General features: G+C 58.7%; 3 protein-coding genes across 3 annotated transcripts; 1 reads left to right on the forward strand and 2 right to left on the reverse strand.

Annotated features, from left to right (window-relative positions):
• LOC142034598 (feather keratin 1-like) lies at positions 1-1,157 on the reverse strand. The gene is made up of 2 exons (XM_075036139.1): positions 1,128-1,157; positions 1-752 (listed from the first exon to the last, which is right to left on the reverse strand). The coding sequence occupies exon 2, from the start codon at positions 729-731 to the stop codon at positions 426-428; it is 306 nt and encodes a 101-aa protein (XP_074892240.1). The 5' UTR covers positions 732-752; positions 1,128-1,157; the 3' UTR covers positions 1-425.
• A 5,160-nt stretch (positions 1,158-6,317) lies between these two features.
• Positions 6,318-7,016, forward strand: LOC142034596 (feather keratin 1-like). The gene is made up of 2 exons (XM_075036137.1): positions 6,318-6,349; positions 6,611-7,016. Exon 2 carries the CDS (start codon positions 6,632-6,634, stop codon positions 6,944-6,946), a length of 315 nt encoding a protein of 104 aa, XP_074892238.1. The 5' UTR covers positions 6,318-6,349; positions 6,611-6,631; the 3' UTR covers positions 6,947-7,016.
• Positions 7,017-10,271: 3,255 nt separating this feature from the next.
• On the reverse strand, positions 10,272-11,733 carry LOC142034898 (feather keratin 1-like). The gene is made up of 3 exons (XM_075036723.1): positions 11,650-11,733; positions 11,399-11,551; positions 10,272-11,030 (listed from the first exon to the last, which is right to left on the reverse strand). The coding sequence occupies exons 1-3, from the start codon at positions 11,731-11,733 to the stop codon at positions 10,704-10,706; spliced, it is 564 nt and encodes a 187-aa protein (XP_074892824.1). The 3' UTR covers positions 10,272-10,703.
• Between the last annotated feature and the right edge of the window lie 3,212 nt (positions 11,734-14,945).

Raw genomic sequence — 14,945 nt, forward strand, 5'->3', positions numbered from 1 at the left:
GCAGCAGAACTTTAATGAGTCACAAGAGGGAGACAGGGTCGGTCTGGGTGGGGGTCCCAGTACACAGAGCACCAGGGGCATATAAGAGTCTGCACCCCATGGCTGTGGTGGAGATCCTTCCAGGTGTCCATCTGCCTGCCCCACAGAGGGAGCAGGGTCAGCAGCTCTTCCCTAGGCTGGCTTTGCGGTGCTCACAGCCCAGGGGAGCACAAGGGAACAAGGAGACGGGAGGGAAAGGAGAGAGCGGAAGAGGGGAAAGGCAGGCAAGGGCTGTGCTTTCTCAGAGCTGAGGCTGGCCCCGTCCTTTTGCAAGGGGTGCTGGCGTTGCTCAGCCTGTCTGAAAGCAACAAGCCGACGCTCCGTCCCCAGTGCGGTTCCATCTCCTGGGTCCCCGGTGGCCTTGCCCAGGGCCATCGCCAGCAGCTTTAGCAGGGGAGGCACCTCCTGCCGCAGTAGCGGCTGCCAAAGCCGGAGAGGCCAAAGCCCCCGGAGGAGATGGGCACTCCCTCAGAGCTGAGGATGCTGCCAACGGCAGCGGAGGTGGAGGATCCCACGGCGGTGTTCTGCGGGAAGGAGCTGAGGATGGGGCCGGGCAGGGTCACCACCACAGAGGAGGGCTGGATGACGACGGTGGAGTCCTGGCACTGCCTGACACAGGGCTCGTTGCAGCTGTTGGCCAGCGGGGTCGGGCCGCAGGGCTGGCAGGGCAGGCACTGGTTGTAGCAGGACATGTCGTGGGTCCGGAGGTGCACCTGGGAGAGAGGGCAGGGGGGAGCAGAGCACAAGGGTTGGGTGAGGAGCAGCCTGTCACCCCGCCACAAGGGAGCCAAATCTCACAGTGGAGGTGAGAGCCAGAGGCGCTGTAGAGATGTCCGCGGGTTTCTCCTTCCCCTCATCCCAAAAGAGCCCTGCCAGGAGCCACTAAGCCCAGGGAGGTCCCCGCCTAGCCCATGGCTCAATAGACACCCCAGCCAAGACCCCAACTGCTCTCCATCCCGTAACTTCTGCCCCCTTCCCTCTCCCATGGCAAGCAGCTCTAAGACCCAGCGCGGGACAAAGAGGCAGGTATGTGCTGAGAAATGACAGAGGTGGAGGACGACGAGGAGGAGAAAGGGCTCCAGACTCACCTTGTTCCCAAGGAGATGGAGGCGACAGGAGCGGATGAGAGAGAGAGGAGAAGGGCCCACTTTTATACTGCTCCTGCACCGCCCCAGGCTCACAGTCACTGCGCGCGGGCAGTAATTTTCCAACAGATTCACCTCCAAAGCAAAATATCCTACCTAATGGCACAGGTTGTGTTTTGCTTTCCGTCAACGCTGCCATTTCGCTTCCTCATTTCTGACACGCCCATGAGGCCACAGAGGCTCCTGTCAAATACCAGGATGAGAGGCCCAAGGATCTCCTGGGCAGGAACACAGCAGTACAGGCAGAAGATGTGCCCCCGAGTGCTGGAAGGGTCCATGCCGACAGGGGACATCGGTCTGGGGAAATCTGGTGAGCTCGTTTACAACCCTCCTTGCATGTGCGCATATCCCTCCGCCAATGCAGTCCTCCTCTGGGTGCCCAAAGGCTCCTGTGACTGAGGACATGCCGCATCCTTCTCCCACCCTGACTGCCTCCACGCTCGCTCCAGCAGTCACTGGTCATTGACCCGATTGGCAGGTGGGCTGCCCTACTGTTTTCAAGTGCCTTCACCCAAGGAAAGCTTCTCCTTCTGGGGAGACATTTGACAGTTTGTTTGGCAAAGTCGTCCCCTCTCGTGGCAGCCTCTGGGGGTCCCCCCCCAGCGCCGTCAGCAGGCTTGCGGAAGGAAAGCTTTGCCCTCCCGCACCACCCGATTCCTCAGCAAGCCCTGTGGAGTCGGGTCCGTCCTCACTAACAAAGGGGTGTGTTGGGGCTCAGGACAGCGCCTCGTTCCTCCCACTCTCCACCATGCACTTTGGTCGCACGCTTTGGACACTGACCTGCAGGAGACACAAAGGCCTGGCCACTTTTCCAAAACACGCTGGCCATCCTGCGACCACCCCCAAGCTGTGGGAGCGCTGGCAAGAAGGTCATGCTGAGGGCAATGGCCCTTGGGTCTCCCTGGAGCTGTGTACTTGGGCACAAGCCCAGTGCTCGGACATGGTTTTCCTGGGGCAGGGATGGAACCGCCCTGGCTGCAGGGGAATTCAGCCCTGCATGGGACACGGCTCGCAGACAGCACGCGCTCCCGGCTTGGCCTCACGCCAAGAGGCTGACACACGGCCAACCCAAAATTAGAGCGTGACTCGCCATGGGTAGGGAGAGTCTATCCCAGGAAGCTTGGCTACTGAAGGCATTCCCTTGCCCTCCTGGGGCGCGTCCCAGCTCCTCCGTGGCTGCAGGGCAGGGAAGTGCATCACCTCCTTGATGTAGTCGAGAGCTGGTTTTGCACCCAGGGCCCTTCTGAGCACATCCCCTCCCTGAGCATCCCCAGGCCCATAGCACTGCGGGGTCCTGCCAGCCCTCGCTCGCTGGGGAACTGGGGGAAGTTTCCCTACATCTCCAGCGGTGCTGCAAGCTGAGGAGGCCTGTGGGGCATGGGAAAGAAGGCATGCTGAAGCACCAATGCCATGAGAGGACATATATTGCCTGGGACCCAGGGATGAGTCCGATGTTTTCGGCAACCCTTTCTTTCCCTCCACGGAGCATTCCGGAGAGCTCCTCGCCACAGCCCAGTCTCTTTGGCCAGGAAGATGAGGCCTGTCCGTCCACCCTCCACGCCTCTCCCCAAGGCTGACCCTGGCGGCACATCTGCCCAGAGGAGGTTCAAGGGCTCTAAGATCGTAGCATAGTTCAGTCCCCCGTCCGTACTTAGGCAAGAGGTTCTTCCCTTCCCGGTGCAGGACTTGCCATCTGACCTTCCTGAGTGCCATGAGGCTCCTGTGGCCCCGTCCTCCAGCTGGTCTACGGCTCCCCTTGCAGCACTGCTGCCCTGGAGCACGTCACCTGGCTTGTATGGGTTGACTCTTCTCAGGCAGTCCTTGATTTGAAGCCCAGCCACTGCTGGGAGGGCCGCGCCTCCTTCCTTCAACTCTTTCAGAGGGCACATCGGCCCGGGAGAACTTGTACGTAAAGAGTGACAGAGAGAAGGCATGGGCGCCCCCCAGACTGCTCTCTGTCCACTCTTCAGGAAATCAGCCACCCCAGTCAGCAGCGGGCCCGCTTCTTCCTCCGTCACTCTTCGGCTACTCTTGCAGGGGTCGATCTTGCTCTTGATGCTTGCTGCCTGTTGCTCTTCATGCCCCTTGCAAGACTCAAGGCACGCTGAGCTTTGACTTTCCTAACAGCATCCCAACATGCCTAGGAATTATGTCCAAATTCCTCCTTTGCAGCTCGTCCCTCCTTACCACTCCAGGATGCTGCCTTTTGACGTTGGTGCTCTGCCTTGAGTACCCCACTTAGCCAGAGCTGGTCTGCCGAGACATCTGTTTGTTTTCCTGTGCACCGGGCTGGACCATACTTGCGCTTGGACCATGAGGTGCCTAAGGCACTGCCAGCTCTTCTGAGCTCTTTTGTGCTTCACAGCTGCCTCCGCGGCATCCGACCTACCAGCTGCCTGACTAGGCCAAAGTCAGCGTGCCTGAAGTCCAGGGGCTGTACTCTGCTACTCGCTTTCCTCCCTGCCGTCGGGTCAGGTCGTGAACTCCACTGTTTCTCCGGTGTGACAACCACGCCTGCCCTTGATTCCAATGTTCCCAACCAGTTCTTCCCTCTTCGGGGCACCCGTCTTCTGCCCATGACAGAATCGCAGGATCCCTGAGGTTGGAAGGGACCTCTGGAGATCGTCTAGTCCAACCGCCCCTGCTCAGAGCACGGTCAGCCTTTGGAGGATGCTCAGGGCCAAGTCCTGTCAAGCTCAGCATCCCTACAACGATGGAGAAGCCACAACGTGTCCGTGGCAACCCCATCCAGTACGTGACCACCCTCACACTAACAAAGTCTTTCCTTATGTTTTTGTGGGATTTCCCATAGTTCAATATGTGCCTCTCACCTCTTGCCCCTTCACCGCATAGGACAGTCTGACTCGATGTTCTTGACCCTCTCCCCTCAGCTCTTTTACGCATTGCTAAGAGGCGTGCCGCGGGGCCTTCGCTCCTCCAGGGTGAACAACCCCACCGCTCACAGCCCCTCCTGCCTCAGGGGCTCCAGTCGCTTTGTGGGCTCCGTCACCCTTTGCTGGACTCGCGCCAGTATGGCCGTGTGTTTTGGGTTTGTGTGGAGGGTTTTGGTAGCGGGGGAGGGGCTGCAGGGTTGGCTCCCGTGAGAAGCTCCTGGAAGATGCCCCAGCTCCAAGGTGGACCCGCCTCTGACCAAGGCCGACCCAATCAGTGATGGCAGTAGCGCCTCTGGGATAACATAGTTAAGAAGGGGAACCTACAGTGGGGGAGGAGATTGGAATGTGAGAGAAACCCCTGTGCAGATACCAAGGTCAGGGAAGAAGGAGGGGGAGGAGGTGAGGGCCCTGCGGCCCGTGGTGAGACGGCAGGCTGTCCCCCTGCAGCCCGTGGAGGTGAGCGGGGAAGCAGATGCCCACTTGCAGCCCGTGGAGGACCCCACGCTGGAGCAGTCACATGCCCCCGAAGATGGCCGTGACTCCATGGGAAAGCCCGCGCTGCAGCAGTCTGTGACTGAAGATCGGTCCGCGGAAAGGACCCATGCCCGAGAAGCTGGTGAAGGACTGCAGCCCGTGGAAGGACTCACGCTGGAGAAGTTTGTGAAGCACTCTCTCCCGTGGGAGGGACCCCACGCTGGAGCAGGGGAAGAGTGTGAGGAGTCGTCCCCCTGCGGGGGAAGGACCGGCAGAGACAAACGTGTGGCGAACTGACCGCAACGCCCATTCCCCGTCCCCCTGTGCCGCTGGGGGAGGACGTAGAGAAAACCGGGAGTGGAGCTGAGCCGGGAAGGAGGGAGGGGTGGGGGGAAGATGTTCTAAGGTTTGGGTTTACAGATTCTCAGTATCCTTGTTTTGGTTTGATTTGTAGTAAATTAAACTGATTTTGTTTCTTCCCCAAGTTGAGCCTGTCTTTTGCCCGCGACCGTAAGCGGCGAGTGATCCCTCCCTCTCCTTGTCTCGACCCGCGAGCTTTTCTTTATATTTTCTCCTCATCCCACCGGGGCCGCGGCAGGGGAGGAGGGAGCGAGCGGCTTCGTGGTGCTTTGATACCGACTGAGCTTGAACCACGACACCGTGCATCTCTCATCCTGGGGAGGCACAGACTCGACGCTCTTTGCGGCAGTTGTGGTCTCAGCACTGCTGAGCAGAGAAGAGGGATCACCTTCCGTGACCTGATGGCAAACCCCTTCCTAATGCAGCCCAGGATGCTTTCAAATGCCATTTCTGCAAGGGTGCAGGCCTGCCTCATGGTGTCCACCGGGACCCACATCCTCCGCTGCAAAGCTGTTTGGCAGCCCATCGGCCCCAGCCTGGAGTAGTGCAGGAGGTTCTTCCTCCCCCACTGCAGGACTTTGCATAAAGGGGCTTAAACGTCATTGGCCCCAGGCTGGGCCCCTGCAGTGCACCAGGAGTGAGTGTCTGCCAGCTGGACTTGGTGCTGCTCATCACAACCCTTGCAGTCCAGCAGCCATGCCAGATTTCAATCCCCTGCACTGCCCTCTTCCCCAGCCCGTATTTTGGTAGTTGGTCTCTCGGATTGTGTCCTGGTTTCGGCTGGAATAAAGTTAATTTTCTTCCTGGCAGCTGGTAGAGTGCTCTGGTTTGGATTTAGGATGACAATAATGGTGATAACGCACTGATGTCTCAGTCGTTGCTAAGCGGTGCTTCTACTAACTATGCTGCTGACCTACCTGGAAGAAGACTTTCTTGTTGCCCTCCACGTGCTTTGCCTGATTCAACGCCAGGCGGGCTTTGATTTTGCTAACACCAACCCCGCATACGCAGACAGCAGCGGCAGGCAGAGCCGGGCCTCTTCCTGCAAAGGGAGGTGCAAACAATCGCACTTCACTGCCCCAAGCCAGCATCCCCTGCCTGCACAGGACCCCTCCAGCACGTGGGAGGCATCTTCCGCCCAAATTGATGCAGCCCTGCCCGGGATATCCTTGGGAGTCTCATGCCGGCACATGAAAGGAGCCTGCATGGCAGACCAAGCAAGTCAGAAACGAGGAAATGAAATGGCAGCGTTGACGGAAACAAAAACACCACCTGTGCCATTAGGTAGGATATTTTGCTTTGGAGGTGAGTCTGTTGGAAAATTACTGCCCGCGTGCAGTGACTGTGGGCCTGGGGCGGTGCAGGAGCAGTATAAAAGCGGGCCCTTCTCCTCACTCTCTCATCCACTCCTCTCGCCTCCATCTCCTTGGGAAAAAGGTGAGTACGAAGGCCTAACTCCTACTCCGCATCCTCCTCCAGCATTTCTCAGCACACACCCTATCTTATGCTGGGTCGTGGGGCTACTTAATCATGGGAGAGGGAAGGGGGCTGAAAGTGTGGCATGGAGACAGGCTGGGGCTTGGCTGAGGTGAGCTATGGGCTCTTGCCTCCAGCTCGTGCCTTGTCTCCTCATGGTGGGGTGACAGGCTGCTCCTCACCCAACCCTTGTGCTCTGCTCCCCCCTGCCCTCTCTCCCAGGTGCACCTCCGGACCCACGACATGTCCTGCTACAACCAGTGCCTGCCCTGCCAGCCCTGCCAGCCCTGCGGCCCGACCCCGCTGGCCAACAGCTGCAACGAGCCCTGTGTCAGGCAGTGCCAGGACTCCACCGTCGTCATCCAGCCCTCCCCCGTGGTGGTGACCCTGCCCGGCCCCATCCTCAGCTCCTTCCCGCAGAACACCGCCGTGGGATCCTCCACCTCCGCTGCCGTTGGCAGCATCCTCAGCTCTGAGGGAGTGCCCATCTCCTCCGGGGGCTTTGGCCTCTCCGGCTTTGGCAGCCGCTACTGCCGCACAAGGTGCCTCCCCTGCTAAAGCTGCTCCCTGCACTGAGGCCTCCGCTTGGATCGACCTCGTTTCCCTCTTTTGACTCATTAAAGTTCTTCTGCATCACAGCCCCTGCCTCCGTGTCATCCTTTCCCCTGCAGATGCTCTCCCAAGATGGCCAGGCGGAGAGCTGTTGCTCAGGAGTGGTTCTGGGAGGGGGTTGTTGGGGATGGTTTCGCACTGATTGTCAACAGAGGCTTGCATCGAGTATGCTTGCTCATGCAGCAGCTGATGCTCTAGTTTCTAAATTTTACTGCCTCTTTGGACCGGGATAGAATTACCCAACATAGTTCAGTGACTACCGTCGACTTTGTCGTGCACACCTTTTGTTTTTCCTCAGTAAACTCAACGCTGTGATGCAAGTAGTCAGGAGGGAACGTGGTTTTGACAAGACGTACGCACTAGCTTCCCAGGAGAGCCCAGGAGAACCCATCCTAACCTTCGCATTCTCAAAGGGAGGGACACAGTGCAGTGCGCTGCCTCATCGTAGAACCATCTTACCATAGAATCAGAGAATGGTAGTGGTTGGAAGAGACCTTGAAAGATCATCCAGTCGAACCCCGCTGCCATGGGCAGGGACATCTGTCACTAGATCACGCTACTCACAGTTCCGTTGAACCCATCTTTGAATACTTCCAACGATGGGGCATCCCATCATTCTGTGGGCAACCTTTTCCAGTGTCTCACCACCTTCATCATCATCAAATTCTTCCTTTTGTCCAATCTACATCTACCCTATTTCAGTTTAAAACTGTTGCTCCTTGTCCTATCGCTAGAGACCTTGATAAAAAGTCCCTCTCCGAATTTCTTGCGAGTCCCCTTTATATCTGGAGAGGCTGCAATAAGGTCTCCCCATAGCCTTCTCTGCTCCGGGCTGAGCAGCCCCAACTCCCTCAGCCTTTCTTCACAAGAGGGGTCCTAGAGCCCCCTTACCATTTTTGCAGTCCATCTCTGGAGCTGCTCTAAGAGGTCCCTGTCTTTTTTGTACTGGGGACCCCAGGCTGGGTGCATTGCTCCAGGTGGGGTCTAACGAGAGCAGACTAGAAGCAGAGAATCTCCACCCTCAGCCTGCTTGGCCACACTTCTTTTTGTGCAGCCCAGGCCACGAGTGGCTTTCTGGGCTGCAAGCGCCCATTGCTGGCTCATGTCCATGACTCATGTCCATGACTCCCCCCAGAGTCCTCCTCTGCGGGGCTGCTCTCAACCATTCATCCTTCAGTCCGTATTGATAGAGTTGATACAGGGGATTGCCCCAACGCAGGCGCAGGCCCTTGCACTTGGCCTTGTTGAAGTTCCTGAGTTTCACATGGGACCATTCCTCACGCATGTCAAGATCCCTCTGGATTGCATGCCTCCCCTCCAGCGTAACAGTTGCACCCCTCAGCTTGGTGTCACGCACAAACTTGCTGAGGGTGCACTCAGTCCCGCTATCTATGTCACTGATGAAGGTATGAAATAGTATGGGTCCCGGTACAGACCCCTGAAGGACACCACTCGTTGCTGGTTTCCACTTGGAGATTGAGCTGTTGACTAGAACTCCTTGGATGCAGCCAAAGTGCCCTTGGGGCACTGCCAGTTGCAGGTGAGGAAGGCATCCATGACTCCACCAGAGCCCCTGGCCATCAGGCCCGGCTTTGCTGAGCCTCTGCCCAGACGTGTCCTCTTGGCCTCGGGGCACGTGCTGCGGAAGGGGCACATGGACACTGCTTGACCTCAGCTGAGGAGCCTGGGCTGTGGAAGGCGCTGGGAGGGCAGCAGCCCCACAGGCTCCTGGGAAGCGGACAAGAGGGGAGAAGAAGAGAGGCGAGACGAGGGGCGGCAATTCCTCTTGGCCTGGCTGCCACTGTTCCGGGGGAGGAGGCTCGAGTACAAAAATGGCCCCAGAGGACAATAGGAGAGGGAATGGGGGAACCAGGCCGTACTGGCGCTGGCTGCGATGGAGGTAATTTTCTTCATAGCAGCCTCTGTGGTGCTCTGTTTTAAATGTAAGGGTAAACCAGTGCAGATAACACTGCAGTGCTTGCACAGCTTCAAGGCCATCCCTCTTTCCTAGTCTGCACCCCTGCAGGGAAGGCTAGTGGTGGGCAAGCAGCCGAGAGGGGACACAGCCAGGACAGCTGATCTGAATTGACCAAAGGGCTACTCCATGCCATATAACATCATGCTCAGCAATGAAACTGCGGGCAGTCTTTCCAAAGTAGCTGTCCTTTGCAGACTGGCTGGGCATCAGTCTGCTGGTGCTAGGTGGTGGGTGATCGCCTTTGCATCACTTGGTTTCTTTCTCTTTTTTTCCCTTCCCCACTTAAACTGTCCTGATCTTGACCCCAAGGTTTTTTTGGAGTCCTTCTCTTCCAGTTCTTGCCCCATCCCACTCGGACAGCAGACGGAGAAAACAGCTGGTGAGTGCTTAGTGCTGGTTGAGGTCAACGGACCACACAGGCCCATAGGCAGCGCATGTCCTGCTTGCCCTGCTCCTTTGCTGTCTGTGCCCAGGGCTTCCTGGGAAAGTTTCTGGAGACAGGGAGGCAGGGAGAGACTCAGGGCAGGAAGAGAGGGAGCGGGTGTGGGCTGAGCGTCTCGAAGGGCTGTCTGGGAGCTCTCCAAAGCGGTGCGGTGACCAGCAGCAAAGGCTGCAGAAAGACTTGCAGCCGAGAAAGGGGAGCTGCTGAACGGCTGCAGGACACCGCTGGGCAAGATGATACATGTCCACCCAGAGCCCTGATCAGCAGCTAAACTTGGTAGCAAGCGGCCCTGTCTCTCCACACGTGCTTCTACCCCTGGCAAGCAGCAGCCCAAAAGCGGGGCCAGGGGAAGGTGCTCTTGCAGTAACACCATCCAAACGGGTGCGACTCCCAGCACTGCTCAGCGCTCTCCAGACGGCATGTAGAAAGCTGTGTTGAGTTTTGGGCTGAAAAGCAAGGAAGACCTTGAGCAAGTGGAGCGAGTTCAGAGGAGGGTGGCCAGGATGGTGAGAGGGCTTGAGCACTTGGCTGGGGAGGAGAGGCTGAGGGTGCAGGGCTTGCTGAGCGTGGAGAAGAGAATGCTTTGGTGGGAGCCCTAAAATCATCTTTGGAGTAGCCATGGTCATTAGACTGCATCGGGTCATCCTATCCAGCCCCAGATAGGCAGGGAAATTCAGAAAGCAGAGGGTCAACCTGAGCATGACTAAGCGTCTTCAGTGCAAGCCTCTGTTGAAAATCACGGCACAAGCATCCCCAGCAACCCCCTCCCAGAACCACCCCCGAGCAACATCTCTCTCCCTGGGCATCATGGGACAGTGTCTGCAGGGGAAAGGATGAGACGAAGGCATGGGTTGGGATGCAGCAGAACTTTAATGAGTCAAAAGAGGGAGACGGGGTCGGTCTGGGTGGGAGTCCCAGTACACAGAGCACCAGGGGCAGAAAAGAATCTGTGCCCCATGGCTGTGGTGGAGATCCTTCCAGGTGTCCATCTGCCTGCCCCACAGAGGGAGCAGGGTCAGCAGCTCTTCCCTAGGCTGGCTTTGTGGTGCTCACAGCCCAGGGGAGCACAAGGGAACAAGGAGACGGGAGGGAAAGGAGAGAGCGGAAGAGGGGAAAGGCAGGCAAGGGCTGTGCTTTCTCAGAGCTGAGGCTGGCCCCGTCCTTTTGCAAGGGGTGCTGGCGTTGCTCAGCCTGTCTGAAAGCAACAAGCCGACGCTCCGTCCCCAGTGCGGTTCCATCTCCTGGGTCCCCGGTGGCCTTGCCCAGGGCCATCGCCAGCAGCTTTAGCAGGGGAGGCACCTCCTGCCGCAGTAGCGGCTGCCAAAACCGGAGAGGCCAAAGCCCCCGGAGGAGATGGGCACTCCCTCAGAGCTGAGGATGCTGCCAACGGCAGCGGAGGTGGAGGATCCCACGGCGGTGTTCTGCGGGAAGGAGCTGAGGATGGGGCCGGGCAGGGTCACCACCACGGGGGAGGGCTGGATGACGACGGTGGAGTCCTGGCACTGCCTGACACAGGGCTCGTTGCAGCTGTTGGCCAGCGGGGTCGGGCCGCAGGGCTGGCAGGGCAGGCACTGGCTGTAGCAGGACATGTCGTGGGTCCGGAGGTGCACCTGGGAGAGAGGGCAGCGGGGAGCAGAGCACAAGGGTTGGGTGAGGAGCAGCCTGTCACCCCACCACAAGGGAGCCAAAACTCAGGCAAGAGCCAGAGGCGCTGTAGAGATGTTCGCGGGTTTCTCCTTCCCCTCATCCCAAAAGAGCCCTGCCAGGAGCCACTAAGCCCAGGGAGGTCCCCGCCTAGCCCATGGCTCAATAGACACCCCAGCCAAGACCCCAACTGCTCTCCATCCCGTAACTTCTGCCCCCTTCCCTCTCCCATGGCAAGCAGCTCTAAGACCCAGCGCGGGACAAAGAGGCAGGTATGTGCTGAGAAATGACAGAGGTGGAGGACGACGAGGAGGAGAAAGGGCTCCAGACTCACCTTGTTCCCAAGGAGATGGAGGCGACAGGAGCGGATGAGAGAGAGAGGAGAAGGGCCCACTTTTATACTGCTCCTGCACCGCCCCAGGCTCACAGTCACTGCGCGCGGGCAGTAATTTTCCAACAGATTCACCTCCAAAGCAAAATATCCTACCTAATGGCACAGGTTGTGTTTTGCTTTCCGTCAACGCTGCCATTTCGCTTCCTCATTTCTGACACGCCCATGAGGCCACAGAGGCTCCTGTCAAATACCAGGATGAGAGGCCCAAGGATCTCCTGGGCAGGAACACAGCAGTACAGGCAGAAGATGTGCCCCCGAGTGCTGGAAGGGTCCATGCCGACAGGGGACATCGGTCTGGGGAAATCTGGTGAGCTCGTTTACAACCCTCCTTGCATGTGCGCATATCCCTCCGCCAATGCAGTCCTCCTCTGGGTGCCCAAAGGCTCCTGTGACTGAGGACATGCCGCATCCTTCTCCCACCCTGACTGCCTCCACGCTCGCTCCAGCAGTCACTGGTCATTGACCCGATTGGCAGGTGGGCTGCCCTACTGTTTTCAAGTGCCTTCACCCAAGGAAAGCTTCTCCTTCTGGGGAGACATTTGACAGTTTGTTTGGCAAAGTCGTCCCCTCTCGTGGCAGCCTCTGGGGGTCCCCCCCCAGCGCCGTCAGCAGGCTTGCGGAAGGAAAGCTTTGCCCTCCCGCACCACCCGATTCCTCAACAAGCCCTGTGGAGTCGGGTCCGTCCTCACTAACAAAGGGGTGTGTTGGGGCTCAGGACAGCGCCTCGTTCCTCCCACTCTCCACCATGCACTTTGGTCGCACGCTTTGGACACTGACCTGCAGGAGACACAAAGGCCTGGCCACTTTTCCAAAACACGCTGGCCATCCTGCGACCACCCCCAAGCTGTGGGAGCGCTGGCAAGAAGGTCATGCTGAGGGCAATGGCCCTTGGGTCTCCCTGGAGCTGTGTACTTGGGCACAAGCCCAGTGCTCGGACATGGTTTTCCTGGGGCAGGGATGGAACCGCCCTGGCTGCAGGGGAATTCAGCCCTGCATGGGACACGGCCCGCAGACAGCACGCGCTCCCGGCTTGGCCTCACGCCAAGAGGCTGACACACGGCCAACCCAAAATTAGAGCGTGACTCGCCATGGGTAGGGAGAGTCTATCCCAGGAAGCTTGGCTACTGAAGGCATTCCCTTGCCCTCCTGGGGCGCGTCCCAGCTCCTCCGTGGCTGCAGGGCAGGGAAGTGCATCACCTCCTTGATGTAGTCGAGAGCTGGTTTTGCACCCAGGGCCCTTCTGAGCACATCCCCTCCCTGAGCATCCCCAGGCCCATAGCACTGCGGGGTCCTGCCAGCCCTCGCTCGCTGGGGAACTGGGGGAAGTTTCCCTACATCTCCAGCGGTGCTGCAAGCTGAGGAGGCCTGTGGGGCATGGGAAAGAAGGCATGCTGAAGCACCAATGCCATGAGAGGACATATATTGCCTGGGACCCAGGGATGAGTCCCAGCCGCTGGGGACATGTTTTCGGCAACCCTTTCTTTCCCTCCACGGAGCATTCCGGAGAGCTCCTCGCCACAGCCCAGTCTCTTTGGCCAGGAAGATGAGGCCTGTCCGTCCACCCTCCACGCCTCTCCCCAAGGCTGACCCTGGCGGCACATCTGCCCAGAGGAGGTTCAAGGGCTCTAAGATCGTAGCATAGTTCAGTCCCCCGTCCGTACTTAGGCAAGAGGTTCTTCCCTTCCCGGTGCAGGACTTGCCATCTGACCTTCCTGAGTGCCATGAGGCTCCTGTGGCCCCGTCCTCCAGCTGGTCTACGGCTCCCCTTGCAGCACTGCTGCCCTGGAGCACGTCACCTGGCTTGTATGGGTTGACTCTTCTCAGGCAGTCCTTGATTTGAAGCCCAGCCACTGCTGGGAGGGCCGCGCCTCCTTCCTTCAACTCTTTCAGAGGGCACATCGGCCCGGGAGAACTTGTACGTAAAGAGTGACAGAGAGAAGGCATGGGCGCCCCCCAGACTGCTCTCTGTCCACTCTTCAGGAAATCAGCCACCCCAGTCAGCAGCGGGCCCGCTTCTTCCTCCGTCACTCTTCGGCTACTCTTGCAGGGGTCGATCTTGCTCTTGATGCTTGCTGCCTGTTGCTCTTCATGCCCCTTGCAAGACTCAAGGCACGCTGAGCTTTGACTTTCCTAACAGCATCCCAACATGCCTAGGAATTATGTCCAAATTCCTCCTTTGCAGCTCGTCCCTCCTTACCACTCCAGGATGCTGCCTTTTGACGTTGGTGCTCTGCCTTGAGTACCCCACTTAGCCAGAGCTGGTCTGCCGAGACATCTGTTTGTTTTCCTGTGCACCGGGCTGGACCATACTTGCGCTTGGACCATGAGGTGCCTAAGGCACTGCCAGCTCTTCTGAGCTCTTTTGTGCTTCACAGCTGCCTCCGCGGCATCCGACCTACCAGCTGCCTGACTAGGCCAAAGTCAGCGTGCCTGAAGTCCAGGGGCTGTACTCTGCTACTCGCTTTCCTCCCTGCCGTCGGGTCAGGTCGTGAACTCCACTGTTTCTCCGGTGTGACAACCACGCCTGCCCTTGATTCCAATGTTCCCAACCAGTTCTTCCCTCTTCGGGGCACCCGTCTTCTGCCCATGACAGAATCGCAGGATCCCTGAGGTTGGAAGGGACCTCTGGAGATCGTCTAGTCCAACCGCCCCTGCTCAGAGCACGGTCAGCCTTTGGAGGATGCTCAGGGCCAAGTCCTGTCAAGCTCAGCATCCCTACAACGATGGAGAAGCCACAACGTGTCCGTGGCAACCCCATCCAGTACGTGACCACCCTCACACTAACAAAGTCTTTCCTTATGTTTTTGTGGGATTTCCCATAGTTCAATATGTGCCTCTCACCTCTTGCCCCTTCACCGCATAGGACAGTCTGACTCGATGTTCTTGACCCTCTCCCCTCAGCTCTTTTACGCATTGCTAAGAGGCGTGCCGCGGGGCCTTCGCTCCTCCAGGGTGAACAACCCCACCGCTCACAGCCCCTCCTGCCTCAGGGGCTCCAGTCGCTTTGTGGGCTCCGTCACCCTTTGCTGGACTCGCGCCAGTATGGCCGTGTGTTTTGGGTTTGTGTGGAGGGTTTTGGTAGCGGGGGAGGGGCTGCAGGGTTGGCTCCCGTGAGAAGCTCCTGGAAGATGCCCCGGCTCCAAGGTGGACCCGCCTCTGACCAAGGCCGACCCAATCAGTGATGGCGGTAGCGCCTCTGGGATAACATAGTTAAGAAGGGGAACCTACAGTGGGGGAGGAGATTGGAATGTGAGAGAAACCCCTGTGCAGATACCAAGGTCAGGGAAGAAGGAGGGGGAGGAGGTGAGGGCCCTGCGGCCCGTGGTGAGACGGCAGGCTGTCCCCCTGCAGCCCGTGGAGGTGAGCGGGGAAGCAGATGCCCACTTGCAGCCCGTGGAGGACCCCACGCTGGAGCAGTCGCATGCCCCCGAAGATGGCCGTGACTCCATGGGAAAGCCCGCGCTGCAGCAGTCTGTGACTGAAGATC

This window comes from Buteo buteo, chromosome 9 (genome assembly GCF_964188355.1).
Source record: "Buteo buteo chromosome 9, bButBut1.hap1.1, whole genome shotgun sequence".
In the NCBI taxonomy this organism is placed as follows: Eukaryota; Metazoa; Chordata; class Aves; order Accipitriformes; family Accipitridae; genus Buteo; species Buteo buteo.